Source organism: Salvelinus namaycush, chromosome 34 (assembly GCF_016432855.1).
Source record: "Salvelinus namaycush isolate Seneca chromosome 34, SaNama_1.0, whole genome shotgun sequence".
Taxonomy (NCBI): Eukaryota; Metazoa; Chordata; class Actinopteri; order Salmoniformes; family Salmonidae; genus Salvelinus; species Salvelinus namaycush.
Window position 1 is genome coordinate 34281657 of NC_052340.1, and position 14067 is coordinate 34295723.

The window sequence follows — 14067 nt, forward strand, 5'->3', positions numbered from 1 at the left end:
GACATTAGTTGGAGGGGTACCCACAGAGAGGTTACACCACATATCGTGCTACTGTAGACATTAGTTGGAGGGGTACCCACAGAGAGGTTACACCACATATCATGCTACAGTAGACATTAGTTGGAGGAGTACCCACAGAGAGGTTACACCACATATCATGCTACAGTAGACATTAGTTGGAGGGGTACCCACAGAGAGGTTACACCACATATCGTGCTACTGTAGACATTAGTTGGAGGGGTACCCACAGAGAGGTTACACCACATATCATGCTACAGTAGACATTAGTTGGAGGGGTACTCACAGAGAGGTTACACCACATATCATGCTACAGTAGACATTAGTTGGAGGGGTACCCACAGAGAGGTTACACCACATATCGTGCTACTGTAGACATTAGTTGGAGGGGTACCCACAGAGAGGTTACACCACATATCATGCTACAGTAGACATTAGTTGGAGGGGTACCCACAGAGAGGTTACACCACATATCGTGCTACTGTAGACATTAGTTGGAGGGGTACCCACAGAGAGGTTACACCACATATCGTGCTACTGTAGACATTAGTTGGAGGGGTACCCACAGAGAGGTTACACCACATATCGTGCTACTGTAGACATTAGTTGGAGGGGTACCCACAGAGAGGTTACACCACATATCGTGCTACTGTAGACATTAGTTGGAGGGGTACCCACAGAGAGGTTACACCACATATCGTGCTACTGTAGACATTAGTTGGAGGGGTACCCACAGAGAGGTTACACCACATATCGTGCTACTGTAGACATTAGTTGGAGGGGTACCCACAGAGAGGTTACACCACATATCGTGCTACTGTAGACATTAGTTGGAGGGGTACCCAGAGAGAGGTTACACCACATATCGTGCTACTGTAGACATTAGTTGGAGGGGTACCCACAGAGAGGTTACACCACATATCGTGCTACTGTAGACATTAGTTGGAGGGGTACCCACAGAGAGGTTACACCACATATCGTGCTACTGTAGACATTAGTTGGAGGGGTACCCACAGAGAGGTTACACCACATATCGTGCTACTGTAGACATTAGTTGGAGGGGTACCCACAGAGAGGTTACACCACATATCGTGCTACTGTAGACATTAGTTGGAGGGGTACCCAGAGAGAGGTTACACCACATATCGTGCTACTGTAGACATTAGTTGGAGGGGTACCCACAGAGAGGTTACACCACATATCGTGCTACTGTAGACATTAGTTGGAGGGGTACCCACAGAGAGGTTACACCACATATCGTGCTACTGTAGACATTAGTTGGAGGGGTACCCACAGAGAGGTTACACCACATATCGTGCTACTGTAGACATTAGTTGGAGGGGTACCCACAGAGAGGTTACACCACATATCGTGCTACTGTAGACATTAGTTGGAGGGGTACCCACAGAGAGGTTACACCACATATCGTGCTACTGTAGACATTAGTTGGAGGGGTACCCACAGAATGCGTCGGTAGTTCTTCTCCTGATACACCTGGTTGATGACGTAGGTGATAAAGACGTGGAAGTGCTTGACGGCGTGGTTGTGGACGATGTCACACACCTCTGAGATCTGGAGGGACTGTTCAATGCGGTTCTCCAGGTCCATCAGGAACCTAAGGAAGGATGTATAGTATGACATCATCAGCAAGGGACAGTTGAATAAAGGTCACCATACAAGTATTACAGTATGATCTGGAATGAAAGATGAATAAGGACTTGTTTACTTTTTACTTTCAGAAAGCTTAACACAGCAGTTTAGAGGGATCAGTAATCACACGTTGCAGAGAGGATGGGGGGGCTGATTAGTCACACACACAGGCTTCTCTTACCTCTCACTGGCCTTCATCACCTCCTCAATGTTGGAGAATAGGAAGTGCATGTCTGATTGGCTGAGTGTGTTGACCAGCACAGGGTTCTTCAGGAAGTGGGTCTCCAGCACCTCCAGACTCTTGTAGTAGGATGCCTCTGAGGTCACCAGCTCAAACATGGCCTTGAGAACAGAGCAAGGACACAGGTCATGTAAGGCTCTCACTTACCATTCACCATCCAGTAAGACCTCTCTGACCTTTCACCATCCAGTATAACCTTTTACCTCTCTCTCTCTCTCTCTCTCTACTGTATGGCCTTTGACCCCTCACCTCTTGTATGATGACCTCTCTCTGCGGTAGCTGGGTGAGCAGGCCGCTCTGCTGCACGACCTCCAGGTTCTGCCACAGACTCAGAGAGCGAGAGTTGTTCCTCAGCTGCAGCTGCAGGGCCGGTGGGGACGTCACCCCTAACCCCGCGCTGACCCCCGAGGTCAACCCATCCTGCTGCCGTCGCTGCTCGATTTCCTGCTGCTTGGATGTGTCCCGGTACTCCTGGTACAGGAAGGCTGGAGGGACAAAAAGGGACAAAATAGAAATGAAAAAGGACAGAAGCAAGACAACATGAGTCTGAGCACATGGTCATATTTGGTTTGATAAAAATAAAATATTATTAGGGTTATTTAGCAGAACTTTAGTCCGAAGCCACATCACACAGTGTATGTGGCCCGTAGGGGAATCAAACTTATAACTCACAACCACTCTTTGTTGTCTTTACACTGACCCCCGTGACCCAGAACTAAAACGTTCCCTTCATATTTGTGTGACATCGTGGAGTTGTAACTACATTAGTTATTGTGTACAGTCAATTTGAAATCATGGATCTCATCTCATTTCAAATCATGGATCTCATCTCCTTCACATTTCTCTATCAGTCCTCTCCTTTCTTTCTCTTTACCTCTCTCTCAGCCAGTTTCAGGTGAAAGAGGGCTGGATACTTGCACATTGATAAGCAGGGTGGTTAGTTGCGGAGGAGAACATTAGCACTGTGTGTGTGTGCATGTTCTGTCCTCTCACACTACATAGACGTTAAGGTCATGTTGAACAACAGGAAACGGTTGCATAAGCCCCCTCAGTCAAACTCAAATGCTCACCTACTGTAGGTGGGTGTCTGGTATTGACACTTACATAAGAGAGGGAGAGAGAGAAAAGAAAGAGGGATATAAAAGACAGGTAGAGCGAGAGAGAGGGTGAGATTGAGAGAGGAGAAAGAGGGAGGCATGCTTGAACCAACATGTTGACAAAAAGCACTTTCTGCTGAGTTATTCCATTAATGCATCCATTCAAAGAACCTCCATTTATTTACATCCAGAGATTAGGTGTGACACTGCTCTGAACATCACTATCTGAACTCATCTATACCCATTACTGTAAGTACAGAGAACAGAAGCCCACACACTAAACTCAGTCTTCAACTTTGACAGATGCACAGTGAAGTTTTAAGTGATAGATGGATGCAACGTCAGGCAAATCTTGTTATTTTTAAGGCAATATTATGGGATATGTTGTTAACAGCAGTGTGTGCGTGTGTGTTTGTGTGTACCACCACCTGTGCGTGTGTAGGTGGTGGAACAGAGAAGATCATTATGTCAGTGCAGCAGCAGCAGCTCTGGAGACTGTAGTGTGGGTGGAATACATATGTTACCTCCACCTTGCGTGAAATTGACAGTTCTACTGGCTACATTTTTCTCACCAACGTTCTTGACAATGTTGAGACTGTAGCAGATGGGTTCTACTTTCAATGGTGTTGAGCTCACTCTTTCCCTGTTGCTCACCAACCTGAGTAGAGAGAATGAGAGAAAGAAAGATAGGAAAATGAAGATGAGAGATGAGCAAGGAGATGCCTTGACGTCAACGACAAACCACTATTCATCCTATAATTTACAACAATTCAAGGACACTCATTGGATCATCCGGAGGTCTATGAGAGTCAGATTGAGAGCACTTCATTTCACATTGTCAAATATAATCTGTTCATTTTGTGTGGGCTGACTAACACTGTCTCAACAGTTGACTTCTAGATAGTCAACAGACTATCTGGAAATTCTGGTTCTCCCCATTCCTTATATTATGAGAGATTCCATCCTCAAGATCATTAATATGTGTTTTAAAAGACACGTTCTCATAAAACAAGACATATATTCATGCCCCAATATTTTAACCAGGGACCAGGCTCCTTTTTTCTACCAGGATGGGTTTGATAGAAGGTGCAGAAATGCTGCAACTCCCACTTCCTCTCATTCTACAGACACAAGAAAAATCAGAGGACAACATGTCTATCTCCAGCCTGCCTAGCTCACTACGCACTGTTAGAACTTCACTGAGCACCTCTTCAAAAAGCTCACCCTCTTCAGCATATTATTACACAGAAATACATCACCTGCAACATACTGCACTTTCAGTAATCAATTACCAATTAGCACAAAATTACCACTTATCAACTATTGCAGAACCCAACAGTTCCTCTCTCCCCGACCCCCCCCCCTACTCCACATCTTTTTACCTGAGTTTGACGCCCTCTTCATTGACTTGCTCCTCCGCTGGTTGCGGTGACTTTATGTCCCCTCCGGGCTCCCGTACGGAGCAGGCGGTTGCAGTGAGTTCTGAGAGGCTCTCCATGTCTTCAGTGTGTGTGTGCATGCCATGCGTCCGGTACAACCGAGCGCTAGAAACGGAGGAGGAGGAAGTGGAGCCCCCTCCACACTGACCACTAGCTGGAGAAGCATCTGCACCCTTCCTCCCTCCCCCTCCCCCTCCTCCTCTCCTAGTCCAAAGAGGGGAAGAGGCCGCGCTAGTAAGTGTGTGTGGGCTCCTGAGCTCCCCGTTGCTTGGCAACGCAGTTCCGGAATGGAGGTGACGTGGAGAGGTTGGCGTACTACATACAAGAGGTACACAGTAATAAGCAGCTGCAATAACAATAAGCAAGAGTGATATCTCTACTTGAAGATGAGGAGGCAAATATAACTCTAACTGTATTAGAGTAACGGAATAGTATGAAAATGTATGCACTCAATACTGTAAGTTGCTCTAGATAAGAGTGTCTGCTGAATGACTAACATGTAAATATAACTGTAGCGCATTCAGAAAACCGATATTCCTTTACACAATATATGCAACAAAGAACAGTGTCCTGTATTGTCTTGCTCTAGGCTCATATGTCACTCAATGGAAAAGCAGCTCATAAAAGACAATGATATACTGGTTGCTCCTCAGTTTGAGTGTGTGTCTGCGTGTCTGTGTCTGTGTACATGTGTTTGAATCAGTCTGGGCTGGGTTACGGCGAGGCTCACCGCTGTGCCCGGGGAGATAGCGGAGGTTTCTGGAGATCAGGGACACAGAGGGAGCTGCTGCCTGACCTGCTGCCTGGGCTGGGCTCTGGACCAGGCCTCAGAGAGACTGCAGGGCCTGGAAGAGGGAGAGAGAGTGAGAAGAAGAGAGGGTGAGAGAGAGAGAGAGAGAGAGAGAGAAAGAGATAGGAAGAGCGGGTGAGAGAGAGAGAGAGAGATAGAGAGAGGAGAGATGATAAGTAAGGGTTTAAGGGAAAAGGGTGAGTGGGCAAAGAGGGAACAGTGAGTTAAGAACAAGGAAATTAAGGAACTTTATCTCTATTTTCCTATATTAAACACACACACACACACACACACACACACACACACACACACACACACACAGTGACTCTTTTGAGTACAGGGCTGATATGCAGGTAGTCATGACTTTGAAACCCACTTTAAACAGAAGAATGTGTTGCTAGGGGAGTCTCCTGAGTTGGATTGAGAGAGAGCATGTTTAAAGCAGATTACTGTACCCTGGGACACGTGAATAACTGGGTTTTCCTCCCAGTGCTAAACTAGTCTACTTAGGAATTGTTTTTCAATGGCACTGTTTGCCTAGCAGCTCCATTCTGGTTCCATATAAGCTGCTGCACCACTGACTAACACCGCCCAGACCTGCAAGCACTTGATTTTCCTCTGGCAAACTGGCACTAAGTGGGCGAGTTAAGAGACTGATTATCTCATGAGAACACTCACACAGTGACATTTGAATTAGTCAGTTATGAGCTCTTGATAAACAGCAGTGCGAATCCTCTACCCTTACCCTGACCTTAACCATAATCTTAACCCTTACCGTAACCATTTTAAATTTCAGCTTCAATGGGGTAGGGATGTCTCAAAGATATGACCGATGGAGATAGCTAGCCTTCAAACTCAGGTAAATTCCCCTCTGCTTTTCTGAGATTACCACCTGCTTATTCGGGGGCAAGTGCTTCCATATGCTCGAGGTTATTGTTGTAACAGAAGATCTATGCACCCACCCATTAAGTCAGGAATGATATGCTTCAGTTCAGTGGAGTTGCAAAGTGCCACCCTTTTCTGCTGATCTAAGACTACATAGGCCAAAGACACATGATGTTCTATATATACAATATAATAGAATCCTTTGAGATAATCTATCCCTGTTCAGGTATTTGTAGCAGGATTCCAGTGAAAAATTAAAAATTCTTTCAAAACAGACTTTGTACTTAAAGACTGCTGGGGGTATTATGCATTACATTGGCCATTCGTCTTCTAATAAGTCGTTATGCAATAGCCTACCAGCTTGGACAAAATAAGGCCATTTAATACTATGGGCACACATCTACCACACACTCCACTGAACACCTGTTGTATTTATTACACCCACAGAACAGCGAGTTCAGTTTACATTCACACTCCTCAGTAGCTATGGAACAGCCAGTCCAGTCCCATACACCTCAGTAACTATGGAACAGCCAGTCCAGTCCCATACACTTCAGTAACTATGGAACAGCGAGTCCAGTCCCATACACTTCAGTAACTATGGAACAGCGAGTCCAGTCCCATACACTTCAGTAACTATGGAACAGCCAGTCCAGTCCCATACACTTCAGTAACTATGGAACAGCGAGTCCAGTCCCATACACTTCAGTAACTATGGAACAGCCAGTCCAGTCCCATACACTTCAGTAACTATGGAACAGCCAGTCCAGTCCCATACACTTCAGTAGCTATGGAACAGCCAGTCCAGTCCCATACACTTCAGTAACTATGGAACAGCCAGTCCAGTCCCATACACTTCAGTAACTATGGAACAGCCAGTCCAGTACCATACACTTCAGTAGCTATGGAACAGCCAGTCCAGTCCCATACATCTCAGTAACTATGGAACAGCCAATCCAGTCCCATACACTTCAGTAACTATGGAACAGCCAGTCCAGTCCCATACACCTCAGTAACTATGGAACAGCCAGTCCAGTCCCATACACTTCAGTAACTATGGAACAGCCAGTCCAGTCCCATACACCTCAGTAACTATGGAACAGCCAATCCAGTCCCATACACTTCAGTAACTATGGAACAGCCAGTCCAGTCCCATACACTTCAGTAACTATGGAACAGCCAGTCCAGTACCATACACTTCAGTAGCTATGGAACAGCCAGTCCAGTCCCATACACCTCAGTAGCTATGGAACAGCTAGTCCAGTCCCATACACTTCAGTAACTATGGAACAGCCAGTCCAGTCCCATACACTTCAGTAACTATGGAACAGCCAGTCCAGTCCCATACACTTCAGTAACTATGGAACAGCCAGTCCAGTCCCATACACTTCAGTAACTATGGAACAGCCAGTCCAGTCCCATACACCTCAGTAGCTATGGAACAGCCAGTCCAGTCCCATACACTTCAGTAACTATGGAACAGCTAGTCCAGTCCCATACACTTCAGTAGCTATGGAACAGCCAGTCCAGTCCCATACACCTCAGTAACTATGGAACAGCCAATCCAGTCCCATACACTTCAGTAACTATGGAACAGCCAGTCCAGTCCCATACACCTCAGTAACTATGGAACAGCCAGTCCAGTCCCATACACTTCAGTAACTATGGAACAGCCAGTCCAGTCCCATACACCTCAGTAACTATGGAACAGCCAATCCAGTCCCATACACTTCAGTAACTATGGAACAGCCAGTCCAGTCCCATACACTTCAGTAACTATGGAACAGCCAGTCCAGTACCATACACTTCAGTAGCTATGGAACAGCCAGTCCAGTCCCATACACCTCAGTAGCTATGGAACAGCTAGTCCAGTCCCATACACTTCAGTAACTATGGAACAGCCAGTCCAGTCCCATACACTTCAGTAACTATGGAACAGCCAGTCCAGTCCCATACACTTCAGTAACTATGGAACAGCCAGTCCAGTCCCATACACTTCAGTAACTATGGAACAGCCAGTCCAGTCCCATACACCTCAGTAGCTATGGAACAGCCAGTCCAGTCCCATACACTTCAGTAGCTATGGAACAGCTAGTCCAGTCCCATACACTTCAGTAACTATGGAACAGCCAGTCCAGTCCCATACACTTCAGTAACTATGGAACAGCCAGTCCAGTCCCATACACTTCAGTAACTATGGAACAGCTAGTCCAGTCCCATACACCTCAGTAACTATGGAACAGCCAGTCCAGTCCCATACACTTCAGTAACTATGGAACAGCCAGTCCAGTCCCATACACTTCAGTAACTATGGAACAGCCAGTCCAGTCCCATACACCTCAGTAACTATGGAACAGCCAGTCCAGTCCCATACACTTCAGTAGCTATGGAACAGCTAGTCCAGTCCCATACACCTCAGTAACTATGGAACAGCTAGTCCAGTCCCATACACTTCAGTAACTATGGAACAGCTAGTCCAGTCCCATACACCTCAGTAACTATGGAACAGCCAGTCCAGTCCCATACACTTCAGTAGCTATGGAACAGCTAGTCCAGTCCCATATACTTCAGTAGCTATGGAACAGCTAGTCCAGTCCCATACACTTCAGTAACTATGGAACAGCCAGTCCAGTCCCATACACCTCAGCCAGTCCAGTCCCATACACCTCAGTAGCTATGGAACAGCTAGTCCAGTCCTATACACTTCAGTAACTATGGAACAGCCAGTCCAGTCCCATACACTTCAGTAACTATGGAACAGCTAGTCCAGTCCCATACACCTCAGTAACTATGGAACAGCCAGTCCAGTCCCATACACTTCAGTAGCTATGGAACAGCTAGTCCAGTCCCATACACCTCAGAAGCTATGGAACAGCTAGTCCAGTCCCATACACCTCAGTAACTATGGAACAGCCAGTCCAGTCCCATACACCTCAGTAGCTATGGAACAGCTAGTCCAGTCCCATACACCTCAGTAGCTATGGAACAGCCAGTCCAGTCCCATACACCTCATGTAGCTATGGAACAGCTTGTCCAGTCCCATACACCTCAGTAGCTATGGAACAGCTAGTCCAGTCCCATACACCTCATGTAGCTATGGAACAGCTATTCCATTCCATACACCTCATGTAGGTCGTTTACACAAAAATCAACCTATCTTTTTAAACTCATCAACCTATTACTCTACATCATTCCTGTAGATTCAAGATTGTTTTGAGAGAGTATGAGGAATGAAAAAGTTAATCAACAATTGTTGTACTACTCCTATAAGAAAAAGCAATTGATCAGAGATAAGATAAGGTTATCTACCAAACTGAAAGTTGTAACCAAACTGAAAGTTATAACTAACTTTGGGGCAGCAGGTAGCCTAGTGGTTAGAGCGTTGGGCCAGTAACCGTGAAGGTTGCTAGATCGAATCCCTGAGCAGACAAGGTAAAAATCTGTTGTTCTGCCCCTGAACAAGGCAGTTAACCCACTGTTCCTAGGCCGTCATTGTAAATAAGAATTTGTTCTTAACTGACTTGCGTAGTTAAATAAAAACATTTTTTAAGCAGGGGTTAACCCCTTTCACTAGGGGTTGAATACTGGTTTGACATTGTCTCAAAGGATTCAAAGAAAATATCAAGGGTTACAGTCTTTGAAGAGCATCATCTCTTTTCATCCTGTTTTATAATCGTCCCATAAATTTTACAACGTGCTCTTGTTTAACTAGGGCGCCTGACTCTCCGGACCTAACTGGTCATATATAAAGAAATGTCCCTCACACCCTAAAAGCCTATCTCACAGGCTGGGCAAAGTCTACCAGGGACCAGGAAAGAGTCCTGGAGAAATGAACTGTCTATTCTTGGAAGCCTGCACCATGTACAGGTGTCACCTTTATTTGGGGTAAAAACAAAAAGGGGAATGGCTGAAATAAAAACAGCATACAATAACTGCCGTGTAGTCGCACAGTTTAGGCGCACAGTTCTTAGTCCATTGGCCTATACATTCATGTATCTGAATACTTTGTTGACAATAGCAATATATTATGGTGTGTAAAAACCCACTGAGCACAGACGTCAGTTCAACGTATAGTTTTGATTTTCACTTGTCAACTTGTCAACTAATGTGAATTCAATGTGAAATCAACAATACATTTCACCCTTGCGGGTTGCTGACTTTTTGAGAGTCCTGTCACTTTTCCAAGTTGATTCAACGTCATCACATTGGAATTATGTGGAAACAATGTTGATTCAACCAGTTTTTGCCCAGTGGGAAGGGTGTATTTCCGTGACGGCAGCTCTCCTCCTCTCCAGCCTCAGGCTATATGAAGCGTGTAGGTTGGAGGTTAAAGGTGGTTGGCTAGAAGAACAGGCATCACTCATACAGACTTGTTAAAACAACACATATTATAAAACAATGGAACCGGTTCCTCTGGTTTCATTAGCTTTCATTAGCTCTCAGGACCGGCCGACCATCAAGCCTGTGTTCTCTGTGGAACAATACAACCGCTGCTGTTCTGCGGTCTATAAAACACCACAGAATAACAACAATGATTCCCCAGACAGATTGGCTGGATGATTTTAGGAAAGAGGTCAGGGGTTCCTGTGTCCATCAATGGGATATAAAGAGCAGTGGTGTAAAGTAACTAAGTAAAAATACTTTGAAGTACTTAAGTCATTTTTTGTGGTATCTGTACTTTACATTACTATTTATATTTTCCCTGACACCCAAAAGTACCCCTTACATTTTGATTGCTTAGCAGGACAGGAACATTTTCCAATTCACAGATTTATCAAGAGAACATCCCTGGTCATCCCTACTGCCTCTGATCTGGCGGACTCATTAAACACAAATGCTTTGTTTATAAATTATGTCTGAGTGTTTGTGCCCCTGGTTATCTGTAAATTAAAAAAACAAGAAAATCGTGCTGTCTGGTATGCTTAAAGGGATACTTTGAATTTTGTCAATGAAGCCCTTTATCTACTTCTCCAGAGTCAGATTAACTTGTGGATACCATTTTTATCTTTGCGTGCAGTTTGAAGGAAGTTGCTAACTAGCATTAGCACAATTGCAAACTAGAACAATGACTGGAAGTCAATGGTATCTATAGCACAATGACCTGGAAGTCTATGGTAACTGCTAGCATGCTACTGTAGTAGATACCATAGACTTCCAGTCATTGCTCTAACACTAGTTAGCATTGGCTCACGAAAATACCTCTAACTTCCTTCATACTGGATGCAGAGACATAAAATGGTATCCATTAGTTCATCTGACTCGGGGGACGTAGATACAGGGCTTCATTGCCAAAATCCCAAAGTAACCCTTTAATATAAGGGATTTGAAATGAATTGATACTCAAGTAAATTACTTTTTATACTCAAGTATATTTTAGCAATTACATTTACTTTTGATACTTAAATATATTTAAAACCAAATACTTTCAGACTTTTACTCAAGTAGTATTTTACTGGGTGACTTTCACTTTTACTTGAGTCATTTTCTATTAAGGTATCTTTACTTTTACTCAAGTATGACAATTGGGTAGTTTTTCCACCACTGCTAAAGAGATCCATTTACCAAAGCAGCTCAGTTTTAAACTCCAGATTTAGGGCCTTACATTAAGTTAAATGTAGACAAACTTCAGAACTTTCCTAAAACTGCTGTACACATTGATTATCAGCATTCCATGCTACCTGAATCCCAGGTAGTTTCAAACTGAATGCATTATTGTATTCTCAAACTTAATGACTCTCTACTGTAGCAGACAAAAGACACAGATTTTTTTACCTTTATTTAACTAGGCAAGTCAGTTAAGAACAAATTCTTATTTACAATGACGGCCTAGGAACAGTGGGATAATTGCCTTGTTCAGGGGCAGAACGACAGATTTTTACCTTGGCAGCTCGGGAATTCGATCTAACAAACTTTCAGTTACTGGCCCAACACTCTAACCACTAGGCTACCTGCTGCCCCAGGTAGCCTACGCTTGGTGAAATTCAGAGCGGAAGGGAAGAGGGGGTATTCTATTCTTACTTTCAAGTTGTTCTGACGAGGCCAGCCTCTTCTTCCTCATGGAACGGTAGAAGCGGGAGTTCCTGCGGATGGGGGCGATGACCCTGTCATCCTCCTCTTCCTCCTCGTGGTTGGTGGAGTGCACCGGTGCTGCGGGCCGCTTCTCAGGTGGCTCCTGCGACTTTTGACCCCACTTGCCCCTGAACAGGGCCGTCATCGCCATGGCAATGGGCTCCAGGCTCCGTGGGGTGTGTGTCCCCCTCCTGTTCTCAGATCTGGGATGGTGGGGTAGTTCCTGTCGGGTTTGGCTTCAGGGCAGAGGAGAGCGTAGAATCCATCAAATGTTAGCCAGAATCCAGGAGAAAATCCATTCCTGTCAATCTCAAGTCCCGGCGAGGCAACACAACAACAACAACACAACACACACTTCAGGGCTCAGTCTCACATAGGTTAGCGACTGCCCGGCACACTGAGGCCAAAGTAGCTCTCCCTAGTCTCTCTCTCCTCCCTCCTCCTCTCTCTCTCTCCTCTCCCCTCTCTCTCTACTCCTCCCTCTTCCTCCACCCCCTGCCTGGGGGGCAGGAGTGTTGTTAGTTACTCAAACAGCCATGGAGCCAATCAGAGTCAGCCCCCTCTCTCTCCCTAAGCTGTAATGATTCTGTGTATGACTCGCCCTCTTTTTCTCTCTCTCCCTCCCTCTCTCTCACCCTCTGTGTACCGCCTTGCACTGCAGTAGTATTCAAACTTTTGCAGCAGGGACCCCATTTCTTCCGTCAGAATTTCTGGGGACACCATTTTTTTCCTCATGATCCCACCCCACTCCAAATATAATGACACAACCTTAAAATCATTACATTTCTATTTTTACATCAACAAATATCCTTAAATGAATTACATTTTCATCTCTTATCAAAATGAAAAGAAACCAAAAAATACATTTACTCAACACTTTTTTTCCCTAAATATCTTTCTCAAAAACATTTGTATATTGTCCCATACAACAATCTGTTCTCTTAATTTTTATTTTGCCGACCCCACTGCAGACCCCGACTTTGAATACCACTGCTGTACTGTCTATATGGGGCCTGCTGAAAGACATTCCAGAGGCCGGCCTGGCCTCACCTGCATGCCATCACTCTCTGCTCTGCTCTTCTGTGCTCCGGAGAACCAGAAAAGCCACTTACCTGTGCCAGGGAATTCAGCCTCATGGCGATCACTGATCACTCCTTTTCTTTATATCCCTCCTCTCAAGATCTTCAGTGTGTTCCCCAGTGGTGTATACCTTGTATTCTCCTGTATAGGGGTTAGTCACACCTCAGAGAACACACTAAAAGCCAGTACACCTGCCAGTTCTCCTGTAGGTCCTCCAGTTTGGTATAGAACTGTGTGTTCAGATGATATGTAGCCTGTTGTCCTGCTTGTCTCGTGGTGGTTGATGGTCCCTCTAAACCCGCGCACCGCTGCCTGATCAGTACAGTTTAAAGTTTGTTCTTTGTTTCTCCATGCAGCAGCAGGAGAGATAATTCCAGGGCTCCTTTATGCAGAGAATGGCTAAGTGAGGCCTCGTTGTATGAGCAGAGTGTTCGCCTCGCACCATCAAACTCCTTCCCTCTAATCAGACCAGATGGAGAGGGGCTGGGGGTCAAACACATTTACACAACATCCAAAAGATAATCGAGGAAGGCTGACAGAGTAACAACACAAGCTCTCTGAAGCTGCATGTCTTATACAGAACTGTTTCTGTCTTGATCATCCAAATACAATAGTTAGTGTCACTGGGAAAGATTCTCATATCTAATAATATATTAGAGGCACAATAAGGCACACAGATCTTCTTGACGTCTCAATAACAACAGAAACAATCTCACGTCACATTGACAAAATAACAATGGAGATAGATTGAGCAAGGCACCACACTTTTCCAGACTCACCCTACTGACTCCTCTCCTC

General features: G+C 45.1%; 1 protein-coding gene across 1 annotated transcript in view; it reads right to left on the minus strand.

The window, feature by feature from the left end:
* Positions 1–4601, minus strand: part of LOC120029105 (ephexin-1-like) — an 18743-nt gene extending 14142 nt beyond the window's left edge. The window contains exons 1-5 of the mRNA XM_038974405.1: positions 4389–4601; positions 3579–3664; positions 2159–2394; positions 1850–2010; positions 1481–1633 (exon numbers count right to left, since the gene is read on the minus strand). Coding sequence (XP_038830333.1) covers positions 1481–1633; positions 1850–2010; positions 2159–2394; positions 3579–3664; positions 4389–4525 — 773 coding nt within the window. The 5' untranslated portion in view covers positions 4526–4601. The remainder of the gene's footprint in view (positions 1–1480; positions 1634–1849; positions 2011–2158; positions 2395–3578; positions 3665–4388) is intronic.
* Between the last annotated feature and the right edge of the window lie 9466 nt (positions 4602–14067).